This window comes from Limanda limanda, chromosome 9, assembly GCF_963576545.1.
Source record: "Limanda limanda chromosome 9, fLimLim1.1, whole genome shotgun sequence".
Lineage (NCBI taxonomy): Eukaryota > Metazoa > Chordata > Actinopteri > Pleuronectiformes > Pleuronectidae > Limanda > Limanda limanda.
In genome coordinates, this window is record NC_083644.1 from 12,536,346 (window position 1) to 12,558,768 (window position 22,423).

Below are 22,423 nucleotides of genomic sequence, written 5' to 3' on the forward strand. Positions count from 1 at the left end.
TATTGTGTGGAGGTATCAATGGCTGCTGTGTGTGTCTAGAAGCACGCTGTCTGGATGAGTGACACACACACAAAATACTGCGTCTGGGTCAGTGCAGGTGCATGAGTTCTGAGGGAGGAAAGTGGGCTAGGTGAAGGATACGGTTGTATGATATCACAAACGAGCATTAGTCCATATTTTTGACATTTTATAGTCTTTAAGATTCAAATTTTGGCTTTTTACAGCTTCATGATTTGAATGTGTGAGATTTACTAGAACAGATGCTGGAATATCCAAAATACACATTATTCATCTCATACCAAACAATGCTGCGTCACCTTTTTTCAACCAAAACACTCTTTTAGGTATTTGTAGGCCTCTGACCGCCTGCTCTGATTGGACAGCGACATCTCGTGCCTCTTTCCCAGAGGTTTCCTCCTCAGCTGTAAGCACTGCTGTAGCTACAGTAGCAATGGCGTCTGCTCGGCCATACCAAGTTAAGCAATATAACCAGTAAGCAGGCAGGTTACAAGGAGCAGATATTTTCTGTTGGACTTTGATCTTTGTAAATAAGCACAACCTTGCCATCCATCAACTGTACCGCCTAAGTTTTGAGGGGGACAGGTCCCAGTTGACATTGGACGAGAGGCTTTGTAAACCCTGGGCAAGTCCCCAGCCCATCACAAGGCCAAAACCTTTACACCCACAAAAAGCTTTGTTAAAGTACAGTTTGTAATGCTTTAACTATTGTCTGTTACGTATGTGGGAGAGCATCTGTGGATGCTATTAATTTTGTTGTACAATGACAATAAAATAACTAAACCATGCATCCATCCAACCATCCATCCGAGTTTGACTGACTGGAAAACACTGGCTAGCCAACAACCCTTTAAAGGTCACACTTTAAGTCCTAAAATCGACTTAAAAAAGTAGGTGTTGACAGTTTAAGTCAAAGTGCCTGGTGATTACTCTCAACACTAACTGCTCTGTTCGGGTCTTTTTAGGGGGGGGTTTTACAGTGTAACTAAGGAGCCACTCTGGCTGTGTGCTGTCTAGATGCCAGTGTGCAGTGTGGTCTGTCTGCCTGGGATCTGTGGAGGAATTCAACCTCTGCTGCTGGCTCACCCTTGTGTTTGCATGGGCAAGATAAGGACATTCAGAGCATTCCTGAGAACCAAAGAGAGACAGGACGCAGTGTAGGGAGAAGCAGAATAGGAGAGAGGGAGAGAGGAGGGAAAATGAGATGTGAAACCTAGACAAATAAAACTTGAGCTAAACAAAAGCCACTAGTTTCTCCTCGACCGCGTGCAGACCATTGTGAGCTGGAGCTCCATCTTCTATGTCAATTTAAGAGCATTCATTAGGAAGAGTAACAGTTGTAATCCCTGTGGGAGCACACATAAAACTCCTGCTTCTTAGCCTACACAATATCACTCTATACAACCAACTTCATTATTGCAGTGCATGGAAAAAAAGAGGAAAACACCAAACCTAAAATATAGCTCTTCATTATTATTGTGAAAAGGTTCAGGTTTTTTCACATGGCAGTTGCCCCGAACTGTTATTGTGCAGCTACAGTGGGAGAACTAAAGGTTAAGTGTATTCCTCAAGGGCATCTCCACATCTTTTATTGTCATGTGACGGCATGACTTGGCTCCAGCTCTAGCTCTGTTTTTCTCTCGCTCTCCCTCACTCTACAATATTTTTCCTTTTTTGTACAATCAGGCCTTGGACTCATAACAGTTTTGAAATATAATAAGCATCCGATTCTTTTTTTCTCCGTTCTCGTGGCACCCTGGCGTGTGCTGACCAGAGTCTGACTCTGCTTGCTGCACAGCCGTGGTGGGTTAATTCATGCTATTGACCAACATCGATTTTTACAGACTGGACTCGGCTTAATTGGATGTTGTTTTTAGAGCCGTGCCAGTGAAATTAACAACCTGCAGAGGCTTTTACTCTGGAGGTTAAGAACACGGTGTGATACACTGTATAAGTGCTCGTAAATTTGCATTGAAATGATTCCAACTGGAGTGTTTCTGAAAGATGAATCAGTTTGATAATAAGTCAATATATCGTGTGTAATTATTCTGATTCCCATAGAAATTACATGTTACGTTAAAAGAAATCGGAATCTTAACGTAAACTTTCTAGAAATGTCATCAGCATGTGCCTGCTCCTACTTTTTCTTAATATTTTCACGATCAAATTACAAATTTTGTGTCATATGTGTGAAAATTATTTGTATATTAAATAACTGATAAATTAATTGTTTGAGAATTAAAGGCAAATTGAATTTAAACCAAGCAGCTGCTGCACTTGAAACTTTCCTACAAATGTCAATTTTTAGTCCAAACAAACCTGATGAACCTGTTTTATTTTGCCCATTGAGGCATTTTAAGTTTTCGTGTCCTTCAGTCAGAAGGTCGCAGCGGCTGGAGACCGACAGCTATGGACTGTGTATTTGTGTCGAGCAGCTTCCTGTGAATGTGTGGGAGTATGTGAGAGAAGGTGTTACTGAAAAAATAAAAAAACACATTTCCACAACACTGTAAAATCACTGTAAAAACACAGTGTTTGTATGTACAAATTAAAGTGCGTCAGACCCAACTTGTGTCGGTCACAGTCGACTGGAGCTGTGTAAACGCTGCCACCTGGAGCTGCCTCGCTCTGTGGCGCTGGAGTTAACCGTTTACATCCCAACAAAGAGAATAAACAAAGATAAACATTTAAATCTCTATGTGGGTCTTATTGCTCAATAAATTGATTTCTAATCGATGATCGGTTCAAATCTAAGTTCACAAAAAGGTTGTGAAAAGAAGAGTTAAATAATAATGTCCTGGTATCATCTACCTACAGACTGACTGACTATGACATAACATATGCCAGCACACACAGGTCTTATGTTTCTGCTCCTGTAGCAGGATCTGTAAGAGTGGCAGTGTGGACAGAGACTGCTGATAGCATCACTCATTACTGCTGCATCACACCACCGACAGTGTGTGTGTGTGTGCGCATGTGTGTGTGTGTGCATGCTTGTGTCGATAATGACTGCAACCTCCCTCATTTGTGTGTATCTGCTGCCAACCCTGCACAGCCTCCTCATCCAGTGCTGCAGCTGAAACATAGACTTGTCTTCCCCGCCTCTCCTCTTTTTCCTTCTCTTCTTCCTCTTGCACCACCAACATCCTCTGCTTCACACACTCTATTTTCTACTTGCTCTCTTCCCCCATCCTCCTTAACTCCAGGTCCTCTTTTATTCATTTTGTGATTGTCCATTATTAGTCCACACCTGTGTCCCATGAAGGCTGTAAAAATGATCAGCTCTGAGCCTGGTGCTGCCGCCGGACTGCGTTTGCATAGAGCAGACTTGACCTGTGCTTTGTGTAAATGAGTCTGAGCAGCACAGCACACCTTTCGCACACGACATAACTCAAAGTAAGTGTTGCAGCATAAACACCAGTCAAGATTAAGTAAAATTAATGTATTTTTTTAAGTTTCAAAAATTGGTTTTATCTCACTGTAACTAAACACCAAATAATTAGCATATAAACTATTTAAAAGGGTAGCAGGGAGAGAGAAAAACTAGAATCACCACATTGTGTTTGTATGTTTCCTCAACCAGTCACGTTGCAGGAAACCTGTTCACAATGCTCCCGAGTTACGCTGCTGACTAGTGTCCAGTGTTGATGCAGAACTTCATGATGTCACAATGAAGTTGACCTTTGACTTAATTTTATTCTTTGAGACATTTATGATCAGATTTGTATGAAAAGTGTCACAAAACATTTTTTGTGAGGCCACAGTGACCTTTAACCTTGAACCTTTGACCAACACAATTTAATGAGTTCAAGTCCAAGTGAACCGTTGCACCAAATTCAAAGAAATTCCCTCACGGGGCCCTTGAGATATTGTGTTCACGAGAGTGGGACACAAATAGGAACGACAACGTGACACCTGCAGCTACTTTCTTCTTTGGCTGACTTTACATATAAAGATCGACAACAACAACAGTTCTGGGAAGTGAAGCCAATGCGGAAGTGTCTGACATCAACTTTTCTTAAGAAGGTTGGGGTCCTAATCCTTAGTTTCAAGTCGTCTTCAAAACAGCATAATGTTCATTTTGGAAATTATAATCCCATTTGTGAGTCAAATAAAGGATGAAGCACTGGGTATTAGGGTGTTGATACCGTGTGATTGACAGCTAGTACCATCCAATGGTGCAGGTCGCAGCTGTAGGTGGGCGTGCAGTGGCCTCGAGCTCAGAGCCAGGCTCCACCCTCCGCTCCGCCGTATATGGTTACGTCTGGTTTCACAAAACCAAGACAAAATGCCAAAATGAAGGTTTCAAAGCGGCAGCTCACTAGGGTGAAGTCATGGTGGGTTGAAACTTGGCTGTAAGAGGGGGCTGTTTGCTCAGCTTGTTTCTCTGATGACCTCAAATCCATCATCTATTTAAAAAGATTATAGTTATATGGTCATACAAATTGATGGTGACGTGACAAGACAGTACGTTGGAGTTTTCGCTGTATAAAGATCTGTTTGGACTGAAGCAACGTTTTGGTTCTGTGAAGACTTCTACTCTAATTCATCCTCCTTCCTGCACCTTTTCCCACATATTGTTCCCCTTTCTGTTTTTAATTTTGCCCAAAACACAACTTCTGAAACCTTAGTGGAGAATTAAATGAAACATGAAATATGTGTAGTTCTTTGCCTTTAAAAATGCTGTTAGGTGAATGGCTGAAAAAGTAAAAGAGAAACGCAGATGCACTGATTTGTTTTCCTAAACCGTATCAGATGCAAGTTGCCATTTTCATCTCCTCTCGTTTGGACAGCAGCTCTCAATCAGGTCCTCATTCCCCCCCCTTTCTCATCCCTCAACAATTTTCCTCCCATTGTTCTTTTTTTTCTCTCCTCATCTTCTCATTCACTCGCTGCCCGATCCCATTTCACTTCCCCTCCACAACCTCCCTACTCCCATCCTTCATCTTATTTCTCCTCCCCCTTTTCTCTCTATTCTCCTCCCTTCAAATCTTTTTTGTCTTCCTCCTCTTCTACCTCCTTCTCCAAATTTAACCTCATACTTCTCTCTGCCCTCATTACCCCTTGTTATATCACCCCGACTCCCAATTCTCACCAAACCCCATTTCTCACGCTCTCTCTCCTCTATGTTTCAGAGGAATGCAGCCCGGTGCAGAGTAAAGCTGGGATCAGTTTCAAGGTCCAGGCAGCTGATTAGATAAAGAGTTAATTTAAAACCGCAGACTGCAGGAAGGAGTTGCATACACTGATAACGCAGTGGAAACACAATTAATGCAATGAACTAATGGCGTAAACATTTTCGACATTTTGAATAAGTTACTGTAACTACTGTGAGTGCATTTGTATATGTACAGTGTTTGTGTGAGAGAGAGAGATATAGGCCAAAGGGAACAGGCCGAACTATCTGCTTTCAAAAAAATGACACAGCCAGGACATATGGCTATTGCCCAATCTCTCTCTCACACACACACACACACGAGCCAGTCATACATCCAGTCAGCCATAGTCATACCCTGTCATAAGACTGAGGGACTGTGGGCAGGAAGCTAGATCATTGTTTGAATAAAGACTGAGGCCTGTGTGTGAGTGTGTGTAGCTTGGGGGCTATGAGGTCACAGCAGCACAAATAGGCCACACGGTGAAATGTATTTACTGTTAGGCAGAGGTAAGAAACAAGGCTAGATGGGACATTACAGGCCACCAGAGGAATAGCGAACAATTTCAGGCGGCTTATAAAAGCAAAGACACACAAGTGGATTTTTCTCTCTGACCAGATATTACAGATACTGAGGATGTCTTTGTTTCCATTATGCTCTTGTAGCGACGACAATCCTATATAAACCAGGGTTTTTCCTGCATGGAGAATTCCCGCCTCTGGCAAATTTCATGCCTCTTCCCTGACAATATTCTAGCAAGGTGGAAACCCGGGCCAAATTCATCACTACATTGATTACGATAAAATAATTGTGTAGCTTCTGTGCGATAGTCCCAGGAACTTGGTGGAAAGACACACACACACACACACACACACACACACACACACACACACACACACACACACACACACACACACACACACACACACACACACACACACACACACACACACACACACACACACACACACACACACACACACACACACACACACACAAAACAACAGAATATATAAACTCAGACAATGTATGGAGAGCAGAATGACAGACTCAGAGTGGAGCAATAAATTACTGTAATAAACTAATAAAAACTTTTAAACTGAATTATTTTTCTAAACAGTGTGATAAATATGTGTCCTGAGGGGAATATTTTACAGCTGAATAACACACTTAATAAATCAAAACTAAACGAATGCCATCCCTGCTTCATGTGCAGTTTCTCGTTGTATTGGTCTGGCCTGTTCGTCTTATCCGTCTCCCTCTAGTCCGTACCATGTGTGAACAGTATTAGAGTGATCTCTTCTGGTAAATGTTTTGGAATTGTTTAGTGTTACTGAGCCTGATCTGTGTCTCGTCAGCTTCCAGTCAGGAGAAACAGCTTCTATAACAGGACTGGACGTTTAGTCTGAACTCCTCTTTGCCAGAAGGGTTTTGGACAGTTTCATGCTGTGACCTTTGTCTCACATGGTGAAAAACCTTTCATCTCTATTAACCACTGTACAATACACTGGAATATTGCTGAAAAACAGACTTCACTGAATCACTTTGAGCCTTCTCTACTTGTCCTACTGTAACACCATGTTCTAGCATTTAAAATGACCCCATGTAGTAATTTGTAACTTTCATAGGTTCATTTTAAAGTAGAACCCAACCAATCAGTTGGCCAATAAAATCAGATATTATATCTGTGTTTATTTGATCTTAGTTCAAGACCAATATAGTTGGTTGTATTTATAGTTATTCATAATAAATGTTTATGGTGAAACTGAAAGATATCAAGCCTCAATCACATTTATATGTCATTTGGAGTTTGATCTGAAATCTTGGTTATCATTTTTCTTAAATATATATCAGCAAAATACATATCACTTGGGTTTTACTTTGAAGCAATACAATACATTCAGTTACCTATTTATTAAGTACACAAATCCAAAACTACGGAACATATTTAGAGAGGTGTTGTATTAGTCTGCAATAATTCTAATTATAAACCTGCGTGTATATTTTGATAAACTTGGACAAGATATAATCATAAGAAGAAACTGTAGAGGGAACATAGTGGAACATGTAGGAATGGAGTTATGAAGTAGTTAAGAGACACATCTAATCATGTTGTCATCAATGACAGTAGTGTGGAGAAAAGACACGAATAAAAACAATGTGGGTAGAGGGCAGCAGAGAGAGAGAATAGGTGAAAAACAGCAAATACGAGTAAGAGAAGAAAAAGGTGGTCAAACGCGCCAAGCAGATCACAGTACACGTTACATAACTAGGACATTATGTCTCAATGTATCTACGTAGACCTGCCCGTCTACCCGAGTGTGTGTTTTCTGCTGAGGGACGGACAGGCTGCACAGGGGAAAGAAGGGAGGAGAGGTTGGTTGGAGAGAGAGAGGGGAGGAAAAGGGTATTGAGTTTCCTGTCCCCCCCCACACACTCCCCCCACTCCCAGAAAGGTCAGAAAGGTCAACTTCCCCCCACCCCCGGTCACCACCACCACCTCAAAGAATCCTGGTACAGGAAATGCAAACCCTCTCTCTCTGGAGATTTACTTTCTAAACGAGGCGTCCATGGAGGAATGTTTTCCTCTCTCACACACGCGCACACCCACACACATACATCCATTTCCTGGAGACTTAACGCTTAACTCAATGCTTAAATTGAGTTGACAACCGAGAGTATGAAAAATATGAAAGCGTTTTTCTACCTGCTTTGCCGCAGATGCTGTGATTGTCCTCCACAACCACGCGCACACACAAACACTCCGGTTATTGAGCTGTGAATTGTGACATACAAGCTAAAACTAAATAACGCATATGATTATTTTATTTGAAATATAAATCCAATCTCATCCTGTCTGAGTATATTCTTTGAAAAAAAGACAATTATCTCCCAGCCTGATCAAGGCAGGGATTGTTACACCTTGCTGTTCTGTGTTGAAGATTCAAACACGGAATGGGCGACGTTGCTGTTAACTATCTTGTTTCTCTGATAACTTTAAATCCAGACGTCCAACGCCTGAATCCTTCATTAGGTAAAGGTTATAGTTCTATGGTTATAAAATGGGACGTGACTTAAGGCAGTAAAAAAGTATTCGACTGGATATGTTTTAATGTTCGACCATCCAGCTGACAGCAGGTGCTTATGGAAAATTCTGAGAGTGCCTATTAACACCCCTCACTTGATCTCCTTCACCCCCCCACCATCTCCAACACTCTCTCTCGACATTCGACCTCCTCTCCCTCAAGTCTTATCGCAACACACACTCACGCACTCTCCCTCTCACACTCGTGCTATGAGGGTGGAGGTGTTGAGACTAGATGGAGGGTTAAGTGGGTGAGCCTCTGTTTTATAGCCCATTACGACCGAGGATCCACTAAAGCTCTATGCTGCTGCTCACTGGAAGCTGATGGCTTAAGGCTAAAGAAGAGGCTGAGGAGAGAGAGGTGGGCGGCAGTGGACATTGACCCCCCTGCACCACTCATCACACACACCTCATCTCCGTCAGGATGGAATTTAGTATTCCTTTGTTTCCCTGCAGCTTCTGGAGGGAACTGGGAAAGGACTGTGTTTGTGTGTTTGTACATGTGTGTGTGCGTGAGAGAGAGATCGATCAGCAGGTAGATTTAAAGATGGACAATAGCAAGGATAAGACGGATAAGAACAACAGTGAAAGGGATGGAGAGACAAATTCAAAGGGAAAGGGAAGCAGAGGAAAGGATAGCTGTGAATGAGGGAGAGGGAGAGAGAGAGTAAGAGAGAGAGACAGCACACAATAAGTAAACCAGAGGTAAGGTTCAGACAGAACAACCAGAACTCACAGACTGTGTGTGTGTGTGTGTGTGTGTGTGTGTGTGTGTGTGTGTGTGTGTGTGTGTGTGTGTGTGTGTGTGTGTGTGTGTGTGTGTGTGTGTGTGTGTGTGTGTGTGTGTGTGAGAGAGAGAGAAAGAAAGCAAGGACAGGGCTTGAGCAAAGAGCAAAAGAGCAAAATAAAAGATTATAAAAGCAGATAACACTTAAAACACATCCTCCCCAAGTTACCCAACACACACACACCCCCAGATGCACATATTCACACACACGCATAGGTTTTGGGTTAACCTTCCAGCCCCATGGTCAATCTCTAGTTGTACCTTAATAAATCCTCTTTCTATTGAAGAGAAGTTTGAATATGAGCAGTAAACCAGTGGTTGTGTTCATTTGACACATTGACCATGTTCAGTGCTGCCAGGTTACCCTAGCTGCCAGCTGTGGTACTGCAACAGAAAATAAATCTGGAGGCCATATAGATAGGGTTGTTTTTCCCTACAGAGAGAGGACCATTACAATGAAGATATCTGTCAAACTGCTATCAAACACTTCATTTGAACATGTTGTGATACTGACAGCAGAGATACTGAGAAGAAATGCAGAAGAGAACAACAAACGTCCCTGAAAAGATACAAACATGGACTTTGCCCTTTCTTACGTGGTTCCACATTTTAAACCTGCATTGTGGAACTTTTGTCTCCCTCTTCTGGCACATACATACTGGCATGTGTGCATTGTGTGTCTGTGTGGAGCAGAGTCTGGTTATGCTCCAGGAAAGGGAACACCTCACTGCTCTGTCGGTCAACATGTTTCTGTGAGTGTGTGTGTGAGATGCAGTGAGACCTTATAAGGCTGCATGGCTGCGCCACAGTTACAACAGAGAAAAAAAAATAAAAAAGGAAAAAATAAAAAGTGAGAGCGAATGAATGGGGGGGCAGCTACCAAAGTACCGAGAGGAAAGGTAAGTACAGTAAGAGACAGAGAGGTGGAAAGAAACAGAGGAAGAAGATGCCAAGAGGTTGCATGCTTTCCTCTCAATCAGTCCATTATTCATCGCTGCTCTCACTCTCCTCCCCTTTCTACATCACTCCATCTCCCTCCCCCCGTCCTTTATGATAGATGGGCACATTACTTCTCCTTCAAGTGAGAAATTAATATTTTTTCGGTCTGGGTGAAATTAACATACTTTGAATAAATGGTATTGGATCATCCGTACATAGATTTGCATACTTACGGATGTCCGACTCGGCATTTACTGCAGCATTGGGGGTATTTCTAGTAAAATTAGCATCCACTGGTTAAAAAAAACAAAACTACATCTAATCCTTTGATCATCTTGTTTATCAACCACATCATAAATATTGGGCTTTCTAAACAAACTTATGACACTCAGTCGCTGTGACATTTATGAGAAAGCCTTCCAGTATAATGACAAAAAAGGAAATATATCTTCAATGAAACCCCTGCCCCTTGTGTGTTAACTCAAGTGTCTCATCAAGGTCTCAACCGTCCCAAAAAAAAAACCTGCTTGTGCTGTGCTTGCGTTGTAAAGATTGCAGAGGCACTGAAACTAATGTGGATTTAATGTGTTTTGTTCAAAACTGCCAAAGCCAATGACACGTTCCACCTCAAATCTATAGGTTAATATAAAACCACTAAGGGTGACAAGTTTTTTTCCTGCTTAATAAGTCAGAGTGTCACAGATAGATACACAAACACAACTGCACTCCTTTTGTACTTCATCTCCTTCTGACGACATCTATCTGCCTCAGGTGACTAGCCGAGATCATCTCTGTCCAACCTCCAGCCGCTCAGCGACTAACTTCAACAAAAGGAGAAGAGGGGCACTAAAGACGCATAGATTCTTATTCAGGAAATTGGCGTTTTACTGTTTCCAGTGAAACTAACTCTGAACACCACCACCTGACATACTGTAAATACAGTAAAGTAACATACACATTGAAGTTTTAACATCTTCCCTAAAAGATAAAGTTTGTAGGTACTGCTGTGCACTAAAACAGCATTCCCAGTTTCCAAAATTATAGACTTGAAATGAACCAGCACAGGAAGCCAGTCAGTGAAACCCAAGGCCACAATTCATTTTTACCAATGATGATTAACAGTTTGGTCATTTGTTGGTGGCTGTTGATTAAAAGGTGTGACGCCGATGCTAACACAAACACGCACACACAAACACGCACACACACAAACCCGTGGAAACACTGTACCTTTATGTCAAAGTTGCAGTCGAACCGTTTGATGAGGACAATGAAGGCGCCGGTCAAGTTGTCCCTTGGAGGCGGCTCGATTGGCTCGCACGCATTTTCTGGCCGTGCACCAATCAGGAAGCCCTGAGGAGACATCAATAGACACGTGAGTGACTTACATGCAAGCTTAAGCAAACATCATTTATAGGAAGTCGAGAAACGAGGCGATCATTTCCCACAGAGGAAAAACATTGTTTACAGCAAGTATGAGAATATTTAATGCTTTATAAAGAGTGATAAGTCTTTAAGAAGCTAAAACCGCTTCTACATTCATGATCATCTGTTTTTCAAATGCTATTAATGACTGATCAGATCAAATAAATAGCTGTAAGCGACCAGTAAACATGATTAAACGTTTCATTGCAGAGAGTAGTTACATTACATGACATTCATTCAGTTTCATTTACTCATGCATCAGAATGTGTTTCCTCTAATAATTAATACAAATTAAAAACCATCATATGAGAGGTTTTGCTCAGAGGCACTTTGACAGGGATTCATCTTTAGACTCAAAGCGACATTTATTATCATGATCTCACTTCCTCCCACCTCTGAGACACCACTGCTCATATATAATCTGGTTTTGATAGTTTGGTCTGTATTCAATATAATTTATGCCAGAAACTCACATCACATGACGATATGATAAATGACAGCATCAAATATGTTTCTTCAGTGTTTCTGTGCAGCTAGACAAAACAAAATTACACCCCAGGACCCAGACAAAGCTCCCTGACCCAGAATTTGAGCAGCGCCATCTTTTCCTGCAGTTCCCAGAATAACAACATCCATCACAACCACGCATGAAAAACAAACTTGTAAAAATAAGGAAAAGAAAACCGAGATGCTGAGAAATGGTTCTGCTGCGGCCCCAGACTTAGCACCGGTAAATCAAAGATTAATCTAACAAAGTAACACTTACATGATGAATACAGAGTTTCCCACTGGAATGAGGATTGTGTGTGTGTACGTATGTGTTTTATAGTCTACTAGATTTGAAGGGTGCTGTTGTTCTCAGTTTATCACAGAAAAACTCTTGTGTTTCCCCTCTCTCTTTCTCACCCTCTGCTGCTTCCTGTCTTAATCCCATTTCTAGCAGCAGCGTTTAAAGTGACTGATGAGAGGGAGATAGTGAGAGGATCAGAGACGGAGAGGCTGACTGAGCGATAAAGGGAGGGAGAAGAAAAGGAAAAGAACAACAAACGATACAAATATGGAAGAGAATCAGACGGGGACTAAAATACAGAAAACGGGACGGCAAAAAGACAAAAATAGAGAAGGTGACAATAAAAGAGAGAAAGAGCGGATAAATGTACAACAGATGATGAGCGGAAAAAACATCGGAAATGAGGCGGGAGGTTTCTTATGTGATATACATTACTAAGCAACTGTGTGCCTGTGTGTCAGAGGCAGGGTGGTAGGCATGGAAGTGTTGACTGCTGTGGGAGACTACCAGCAATTTTTCTCTCGCTCTCTTTCACAAACACACACACACACAAACATAGTGTCTTGTCACCGGACATTGACTCCAAAACAACATCTCTGCAACAAATGGAAAATTACCAGAGTGACAAAAACCAAGCCGCAGCACGGTGCGACAGAGTGGAGACAAAGATGCGGACACACACCAATGTCTTGTTGTAGATTAATATTATTGGACTAAATGTTAAATGTTATTTACTCCTGGGATCAGGGAGATATTCGTAAATCAGGGAGGAGAGACTTGTGAGGAAGGAATCACCCTCTGTCCTCACCCCTGGATAACTCCTCCTCCTCCAGTGCAGCCCTGCCTTGCAGCTAAATGACATCACTGTGCCACTGCCTCACATTCTTCCTCCCCTCCTCCTCACTTTGAAACCAGTGGCAAGAGAGCCCTCTATTGGGTAGAAAAAAACATGGAAAAAAAAAACACCAGCCAGCACTGCAGAATGCAGAGACAAGATGATGGTGAAAAACAGGAAATAACTCGAGTAGGAAGGGGAATCCTGGAAAATGTGGACTGAGAGGAGATGGAAACGGAGTCTGTGAGAGGAAATCAACTTAGGCACCAAATGCCAAACTATAGCTGCAGCTTACAAACTGTGATATGGGACTTTTGTGTATAACAATATGTTTTGAAACAGTAGAGTATGATGTTGAAATAAAAAAAAAACTAAAGCTACAGTAATATGACCGTGGCTGCTTCTTTCAGCTCTAATGGTTGTAGAAATACTGTGACTGCGACCGGACCTGATGTGCTTTAATTTTGGAGAAAATGCCTGATTTTGAAAACACAAACTGTTGAATTCACTCCAGTTCACCACATGATGAAGATTTTCTGGTGCTGTTTTCTCTGAGATTATGGTTAATTTTAACTTTGAAAAGGAATCTGTGTAAAATACGTTGATTATCAAGCTGATTAAGACCAGTGAGTTCATCTTACAGCTAATGAGCTCAACAAACAACTGTGGGTTTCTATTGTTGCAGAACCCAACAGGAAGGAGAGGGCCTCTTTGGTGGACTATTCCAAATTAGTGCAGCGTGATCACAATTAATCCTGTCAGTAAAACCCTCTCTGTGAGGATTGTTTGCAGACTTGCTCTGGGATCAGTAAAGAGAGAAACTCTCTGTAGCCTGAGCTTCCTGTAAGCAGATTAACGCCTGGGTTACTCCAGGCTCAGCTGCAGATTCAGATTCTCCACCTAGACCTGACCTTGATTGTTTCAGGGTCAAACTTTAGACTGACTGAGAGTATGTGGGTGGGAAAAGCAGAACAATCAATGAAGTGGTGAAACAACATTTCACTGCGATATGCAGGTGTCTAGGAATTAGATGTTTCAATGATGTCTTTATGGCCCCTGTGTGTTTGATCGTTTATCACATTAAAAATAATGCATCAACCATTCACCAACACATTTTTTCTGACATGAGTTCCAGAAGATGACTTGAAAATGGAGTTTGATTTAATATATAAAGAAAGCAGCAGGAGATTGTCCACATCAATCAATCAATCAATCAATCAATCGAGACTGTATTGTCCTTTCTAACTAAACAGTAAAACTATGCAATGTAGAATGTAATATCGTTTCTCCAGGGCAGTGCAATTTCAATTAGTATCTAAAAAAAATGTCATGACGTTCGTAACAACAGGAAAATGTCCAGAAAATTAAGGTGAGTGGTCGGCCTGGGTAGAGCAGGCAGTCCTCTGATATCCTCCTCTGGAGCCACGTTCATGTTCGCACACACAAGCTCTCGCCCAGAAATCATTTTCATGGGCAAAGTCTCCAGCTCAACTGACTTGCATGTGTTTTGACTGTGGGAGTAAACTGGAGCCGCCACAGAAAAACTGTTTCACCCTAATGGGTCTTTTTGCTCAACAATCCTCGAGACAACATGTGACAAGGGAGGAGTGTTTACTGTCCAATCAACCCTCAACTATATTCAAACCTCAATTAGAGCCTGAGGAAATGACTACAGACACGTTTGCGTTAAATTTGGTATTAACCAACTAATGAGACAAAATTCCTTCTACTGTTTCTAACATAAGCAAACTACTCAGAAATATTAGATGATCCGATAATCTCTTTTGTGGTCTCTGGAAAAGCACATCTAGGAACCAGGCGTTTATGTCACATGATAGGGAATATTTATATTTATACTGGTGTGTGCACTTTTGAGGTTTTATAACCGGGCAAAGCCGTCGCTCATCGCCTCTCTCTGCAACAACCCAAACCACAGAGGCTACCCAGAGGAAGCTCGAGAGCCCTTCCTCAGACTGTGAGTCCAGATCAGCCTGTAATTGTGGAATGGAAAATGGGTCCAGAAATGGAATAAAAACAAAAAAGCCTAAAAAGCTGAGACATTTTCCTGTGAAGTTATTTTAAGTTGAGTATCGAATTTTCACATTCCTTCATCCACTTTTGTTAGCCATAGTTAAATCATAGTGCCAAAATACAAGACGTAACAAAGTTTCTATCCATGCAAAGTTTTAAAGTACTTTTCATTGTGGTTTTTATACTGCTTACTTAATCTGAATATTTGTTATTGTAATTTCACACTGACGAGTGCTGTCATGCTGCATTTTAAATCCATTCATAAATTGAAACTATTGCTATGAACTTTTCAGAAATGAAACAAAGCATAACTGCATTGTGTGGGTTTACGCAGGCTTGCATTGGCCTTGCTTTGCAACCCTGAGGCAACAGTTAACAGCCCGGTTGTGTAAGTGGGAACAGGGGAGGCTCGGTTTGAGGCCGAGCTCCCTGTGGGGAATCCTCTGCAGACAAACAGACTTGTGCTGCCTTGTGATGCCAGAGGTTTTTTCCAGGCATTATACAGCTGCAGGACCACAACCTCTGAAGTGAGTTTATCCCATAAGACTGAATGATGCAAATTTTAAGGATGCACTTTGGCTTTTGCCCACCAGCATGCATGGAATTAGTCCGTCACTGGATTTGCATAAACCTTAACAGATTTATGATAACACCTTACTTTAATGGGAAAGACAATAATGATGTTCACCTTTATTCTCCATAAATCTGAATAAACTGAGCAGCTGTGGCTGAGGAGGCAAAGATTACAGTAACTAAAAGGTTGGTGGTTCTATGCCCAGCACCTCCTATTTGCATCCCAAAGTGATTGGGCAAGTTCTACTGTAAGCCCAAATTAACCCTGATGTCTATACTGACAGAGTATGAATAGAAAATGGGCTGAATCTAGCAACGTGTGTATGGGTGGAAGCAACTTGAACTGTAAAGCCCTTTAGGTGGATGATGAGTCTGGAAAAGCGCTATATAAATGCAGTCTGTTTACCGTAACTGTATCATAGAAACATTTCTTAGCCTAAATGTAAATCACTGCAGTCGTCTTGAAACAGCTCCCTGCCACACTCGCTCAGGCAGACACGGGGAGGAACAGGCGAGTTTTGCCCTCAGGGACTAGGGTAGCATGTCTGCATGGCACTCGGACTCTCTGCCCTGACTAGACATCAGCACAGACAGATGAGAGAGAGACAGAGGGCCTAAGCCTTGTCTCTGCTTTCATAACACTGACTGTTACATAACACTAACACACATACACACTAAGCAGTAAGAATGTGCGCCATAATCCCCGCTGCTTGCCGAGCAACCCACCTACCTTTCCTGTAGAGATATTCATATGTATGATAATATGTTCATTAATAAGTGACAAATGACCACAGTTAGACACCACAGCAACCGACCCCTAGACACAGTATCTAAACGTCTGTTTTACTGCCACATACAACTGGGACACCTGCACCTGCAGTTAACTATGTGCCATTGTGACCACAGCCTGCAAAGTTTTGTTTCAATAAGTTTTATCTATTGAATTTTAATTTTGGGGGTATTTTGTCCTTCCATCGGACAGTGACACAGAGAGAGTGCTTTTATATGGTATGTGAATTACACACTAGGCTAAGGGAAACCAAACTTTCCACTTATTAGTTTAGGTTGTCACACATACACAAACTTTCTAAAAGTAAATAAATCTATTATCTGAACTGTAACCAACTTTTTTAAGTGTTAACTGGCCAAGCTCCAATGAAAATTGATTGTTCTGAAATGGTCTGATTTTAGAAATATAATACCTTAAAACAAACAAGATGGGGTCAGAACTCGTGACAATGCCATAACTCAGCTGTGGGTCAATTATAATGTTGCCATGATGCTAAACTTAGCATCCTTACATGTAGATAAGTGGCTGTAATTATGTCCAAATATCCAGGCTTAACCAAAACACAAAGCATTTTGCAATCAGTTTGCTTATGTGAGCTGAAATCCTTGGGATGACGAAGACAACAACAACAACAACAACAACAAAAACAACAACTACTGGGCTCTTGACTCTGGGAATAGCCACAATGACCAGCTTAGATGGCAGACATGAATCATCCCTCTGTTTGAGAGCTTTGTGGATCAAACAGTATGTGGGTTGCTGGGGGTGGTGGTGGGTGCTGGGGGCTGGGGGTGGTGGCATACAGTAACAACACACGTCTTTACAATTCACAACACAGAGCAGCAACGTATAAAAGCTTTTTCATGGTAAAGTTATTGAACTTTATAGGGGTCTAATTAGTTCTTCCTTTGTGCAGTAGATCTGCAATGTGTGGTATTTTTAAACTGTTTTTGAGTTTAGCTGGCTGCTGCAACTTATAGATATACACAAATCAGGAAGTCAACTTGAAAATAATCGTATTCTGCTGAGATGTAAAGGAATCTTTACCAGCATCAAGACACATTGTAAAATGTAAAACACTGTATATTTGGGGCCAGTGTTTGAGGGTGATAGTAGGTATTTAACAAGTTATTTTATTATTTCCTATAGTGAGCTTGAACTTTTTTACAAATCGATCCATCCATTCATTATCTATATAAATACATATCAATCAAAAATAAGTGGTATATTTTTTTCCCTTCCAAGTTTATGATCTTTTGAGCATGACATTAATGATGTTTTTTTTTCTCCACCCACTCTCTTTTTTTATGTTTTCATAGTTACTCTCATGATTTGCCATTAGGCCTTTAAATAAATCACTTAGTCAAACAACTCTGCCCCTTCCTCACTCACCTTCAGTCCATCGCTGGGGAGACGATAACCGAACCGTGCAGGCAGGTCATCGAAGGTCTCCGTTTTGTTTTCAAAGGAGTACTGAAAGATGGAAAACATGTTTAATATTTAACAGAGCCTGATGCTTTTTCAAAAACCAAAACGATGGCACCGCCGGTTTTGACCAATAGGGGGCATAAATCGACTCAAACACAGGCCTGAGATTCTCATCAAGTTGTAACTGAGACCCTGCCTGACATGGAGATCGTTTTAGTGGTTTGACGAAACACTCACTGCAGAAATGTCAGCCTCCACGGGCAGCAGGTTGAGGAAGGCGAAGAGCTGCACGGTGAAGATGGTGTAAATCTGCGTCGCCGACAGCATTAACATTCCCAGAGACAGCAGCATCTTGGCATCACGTTACAACCCCCAACTGCTGTGCCACTCACTCACAAACATACAACATAAACACACAGACACACGTTGGCCTGCAGTGGATCCCCTTTATGCACCGTTCTGCTGCTGTCACACCTAGAAAAGACAACAATACTTGCATCAATGTAAAACCCTAACTCACAAACATAGATTAAACAGTCGTGAATTGTCCTTATATAAATGTATAAGTTCTTAAATGAGATAATGATATTTCTTAAAAGTTCCTAACTCCTAAACACTCACAATTACAATATTAACTTGTATTAGCTGCAAAAAGAGATTGAATAGGGTGATTTAATCTTCAGCACTAATTTTTCTTTTGCAATTTTCCTTGATTGGGAAATAAGTAAGTCAGAGTTTGACGTTAGCTGTGGAACATCCACTAAAAGGTATTGATGTCAGTTGAGTGCCTGTCTTTTCTGGAGTTTTAAGAGAAAATGATGTCGACATTTAGCTGTGTGCTCCAGCTTTGTCAAACAGATTATCTGTACTGTGACTCAGCAGTCAACTCGCTGAACCACTAAAGTTACTTTCAGATGTTTGACTCACACTGACTGCAGCAGCACACTGTGCAAGGCTTGGAATAGTGCATGTTTGTGTTAAGTAGAAGACCATAAACAACGCTTGACTACATGAATTTTGATTTTGAAATTAATATTCTGAAATTGTGTCAATTAACTTGGAACAGTTTACCACTATACGCTTGGACGTAACAAATGTCAATCACAGCCCTTTTTCCTTGTTCTTATGTGATAACCTATTCTGACTACCTGAGAAGTTCTGTGAAGCTATGTGGAGATATTCAGTAGATCATTTATCTCTCTTGGGTGTTGCTGTTCACTTGTCCTACTTTTCATTTCAAGAAAACCCCCTGCCCAAGCAACGTACGCTCTATGGAGAACACAGAGGACCATAGAAAAGCACTGGGCAGGAGTTCATGACAATTGTCCTGTGATGTATATTTTCATTAAGCCAGTGTCTTAGCTCTGTGTCAGGACGATCTTGCTGCTTTTCATTGCCAGTTGCCTCGTAAAGACTATCTCAGCCTGAGGGGCACACAAGTTCATTCGGTTGAGGGCAGCATGTGATCAGGACAAAACAAGAGCTAAAGGCTTGCAAGGCTTTGGACCATTAAGCCATGTGGTCAAGCTGTAAAATAAGGAAATGGTATTTGAGGAAGGAGAAAAGGCTGGATGTGATCAATATCCTGTGCACGGACCTAAAGGGAACATTACTGTGTAGGACTATTACAAGAATATCTTTACTTTTGTTATATCATAATAACGGTAAATTTTCTGGAAATTCAATTGAGAAACGTTTTTACATACAACATAAAACAAACCTAGTGGGATGTCTGTTTTTGCCAAACTGCTACTTTTTATCGGTTTAATTTATCAGTGATAATCAATGTTTATTACATTGATGCAAGTATCCTTTGAATCCAATCAACTTATCTGTTTGATCAGTTAATAAATTGAAACACTGACAAATGAACACAGTGTTCTGGAGCACAAGGTGGAGACATTTAACATCTTGTTTAGCTCTTCAAAATACTGTTCACTTACAAATATTCAATTTACTTATATACAAGACAAATAAATCCTCACAACTGAAATGCCGATATAAGGAAATATTTGTTAGTTTTCGTTATATTTTCAGTAGAGCTAAAGCAATGATACATCCTTGTTTCATTCAAGATTAAAGAGTTTTACTCCTGAGTGAAGGTAGATCATCGAGATCAAATATCCTCACCGTGCCTGTGCAATGCGTAACTTTTGTTATATTGCTACTGATGAAAATAATTCTTCTATAATCATTGCTATTATTTTAACACTCAGCCCTGATTTGCTGATACATTTTCTATCAATCAATTAAGCCTTGCTCAGTGATTTGCAGTAAGTGTCAGTCATCGGTAGAAAAATCACACACAATGCTGCTACTATGCTGCCATGGGTTGATGCTGGTGTTATGGTAGATTTAACAGTAGTTGATATCTGAGACTCAAATGCAAATCCAGAAGATTATTAATATTATAATTACATGGCATGGGTGAGTACCATCCACAGACTGATGGTTTTGATTATAACCTGGCGGGAACACAGGGGGACTTATTAAGCCAAAAGGGGAAGTGAAGGCAACATGACAGCCGGTGATCAGATGACTAAACATCAAGAGACAGTTTGGGGAAGAACGGAATCTGAGGTAACAGTGGTTACATGTGAGCGTGACTGGGTGTTAAAAGAGGAAATAACAACACGAACTGTGAATCGGTCTGAGCTGAAGTTTAACACCGCAAATCTCAGAGCCTGTGCGGGTAGCCACACTGAACACGTCCATGCAGCCGGACACGACCCCGTCACACAATGTGACACAGCAACACTTCAACAGAAGGTGTTTGTTCGCGTTAATTAACCAGCGATGTGGCGAGGAAACGCGTCAAAGATGTGGAGCTAGCAGCAGAATCAGACCGTGCTGTGCCCGAGCTAGCACGATGCTAACACAGGTGGCTAGCCCGCTGCTGGCCGCTGTTTACCTTCACTCCAGCCGGGAGACGTGTCTGGTCCGCGGGTTGAGCTGCTGCCGGTTACATCGCTTTCTTCTTCTCGCTGTAAAAGAAACCACGTCACGACGGAGAGATGCTTCGACGCTGGGTCAGTGTAATCCGCTAGCTTCTCCTTCTCCTTCTTCTTCTTTCATGGGAGAAACGTAAGAACCGTCCGTCACATCCACTGGCTCCGTACTCGGCTTCTGATTGGACGACACACCCGTCAGTCGCCCCCTGTTGCGGAAATGACTCCAGACGTAAACAGATCCACGTGACGACAGCAGAAACCGTCCACAGCCTTTTACAGTCACATGAGCAGCGTCTGTTTTTACAGCTTCACCACGGCTGCACGGATACACACAAGTATTTATTGTGAGCGGTAAAGGTGTGTGCACGTTTGTATGAACACAGTTACCATCACCCTCCTCTTCAGAAAGTGTTGAAAACGGCCAATGCTATAGTTTAAGTATAATTCATCTGCAGTGATTCAGGTTATATATTTAATTATATTTTATATTTTATATTTTATATTTTATATTTTATATTTTATATTTTATATTTTATATTTTATATTTTATATTTTATATTTTATTTTTATTTTTATTTAAAAAAAATTATAACATAAAAAATAAAATAAAAATACCTGCGCGCGCAATTCCTGCGCAGAAGTGGACTGCGCAGGAGCTGGCGACTGAGCGGTGTGTCGTCCAATTAGAAGCTGAGTACGGAAGTGGACGTGACGGACATTACTTTGAGTTATTGTATCTCCATCTTCCTGTGATGACACTTATCTCAATTTGAGTTGATTTGATGTAAGCCCTGGGAAAAAACAAAAATAATAATAATCCTTACAATTTCAATAGTCTGTCAGTGCCTCTCAGTGCTCGGGCCCTAAAAAAGGTCATCATTTTGAAGAGGTATTGCCTGGTTTCATTGTCTTCCACGTACAGATGTAAATTATGTTGGTGGTTGTGATCTTATTGTTTGATAGCTGATATTATCTTAGTCTTGCTCCATGATCCAACTTGTACAATGAAAACCGAAGCTTCAGAGACAGGCAGAAACAGAGACTCCTCACATGTGGACGAAGGAAATACAAAATTGGGAGACCAGCATTTTTAGGCTCTATAGGGATGCACTAGAAGGTAGCTAATGTTAACTTAGCAATGTATTTTTCTGATAATGATTGAATAAACAGCCTGAAATGCCTGCTCATTGCCAATTCAATGATCGATACTGATGTCACTGTTGATTCTTATATCTTAAATCTTCTATGGGCACAAGTGAAAGGGAATTAAGAGGAAACATTTTTTCCTGCTTGATTTTAAAAATGAATACAGCACATAGTTCAATTTATTCATCCACAAAGGCAGGGAAGTTATATTGCTCCACTCTGATCAACCAAGAGTTTCTAAAGAACATAAAGATAACATGAAGAAAATCATAGATCAAAACAGCAATGAAATAATACAAATATTACAATGAAGGAACCGTTTAATCTATAGCAGTGTTCTGATTTCGATTTGTTCCCAAAGAACAGAAATCATCACAGCTTGCAGCTCTTTCTTCTTCAGCCAGGATCGTGCACAAAGGCGCAGTGGACAGCTTCAGACTTGAAAAAGGTCAAATGGAAATTAACTGTCCCT

The 22,423-nt window shown here is 41.2% G+C and overlaps 1 protein-coding gene across 1 annotated transcript in view; it reads right to left on the reverse strand.

The window, feature by feature from the left end:
• rnf13 (ring finger protein 13) overlaps positions 1-20,937 on the reverse strand; it is a 35,448-nt gene extending 14,511 nt beyond the window's left edge. The window contains exons 1-4 of the mRNA XM_061077605.1: positions 20,766-20,937; positions 18,092-18,328; positions 17,819-17,899; positions 11,213-11,335 (exon numbers count right to left, since the gene is read on the reverse strand). Of these exons, the coding sequence (XP_060933588.1) occupies positions 11,213-11,335; positions 17,819-17,899; positions 18,092-18,205 (318 nt within the window). The 5' untranslated portion in view covers positions 18,206-18,328; positions 20,766-20,937. The remainder of the gene's footprint in view (positions 1-11,212; positions 11,336-17,818; positions 17,900-18,091; positions 18,329-20,765) is intronic.
• Between the last annotated feature and the right edge of the window lie 1,486 nt (positions 20,938-22,423).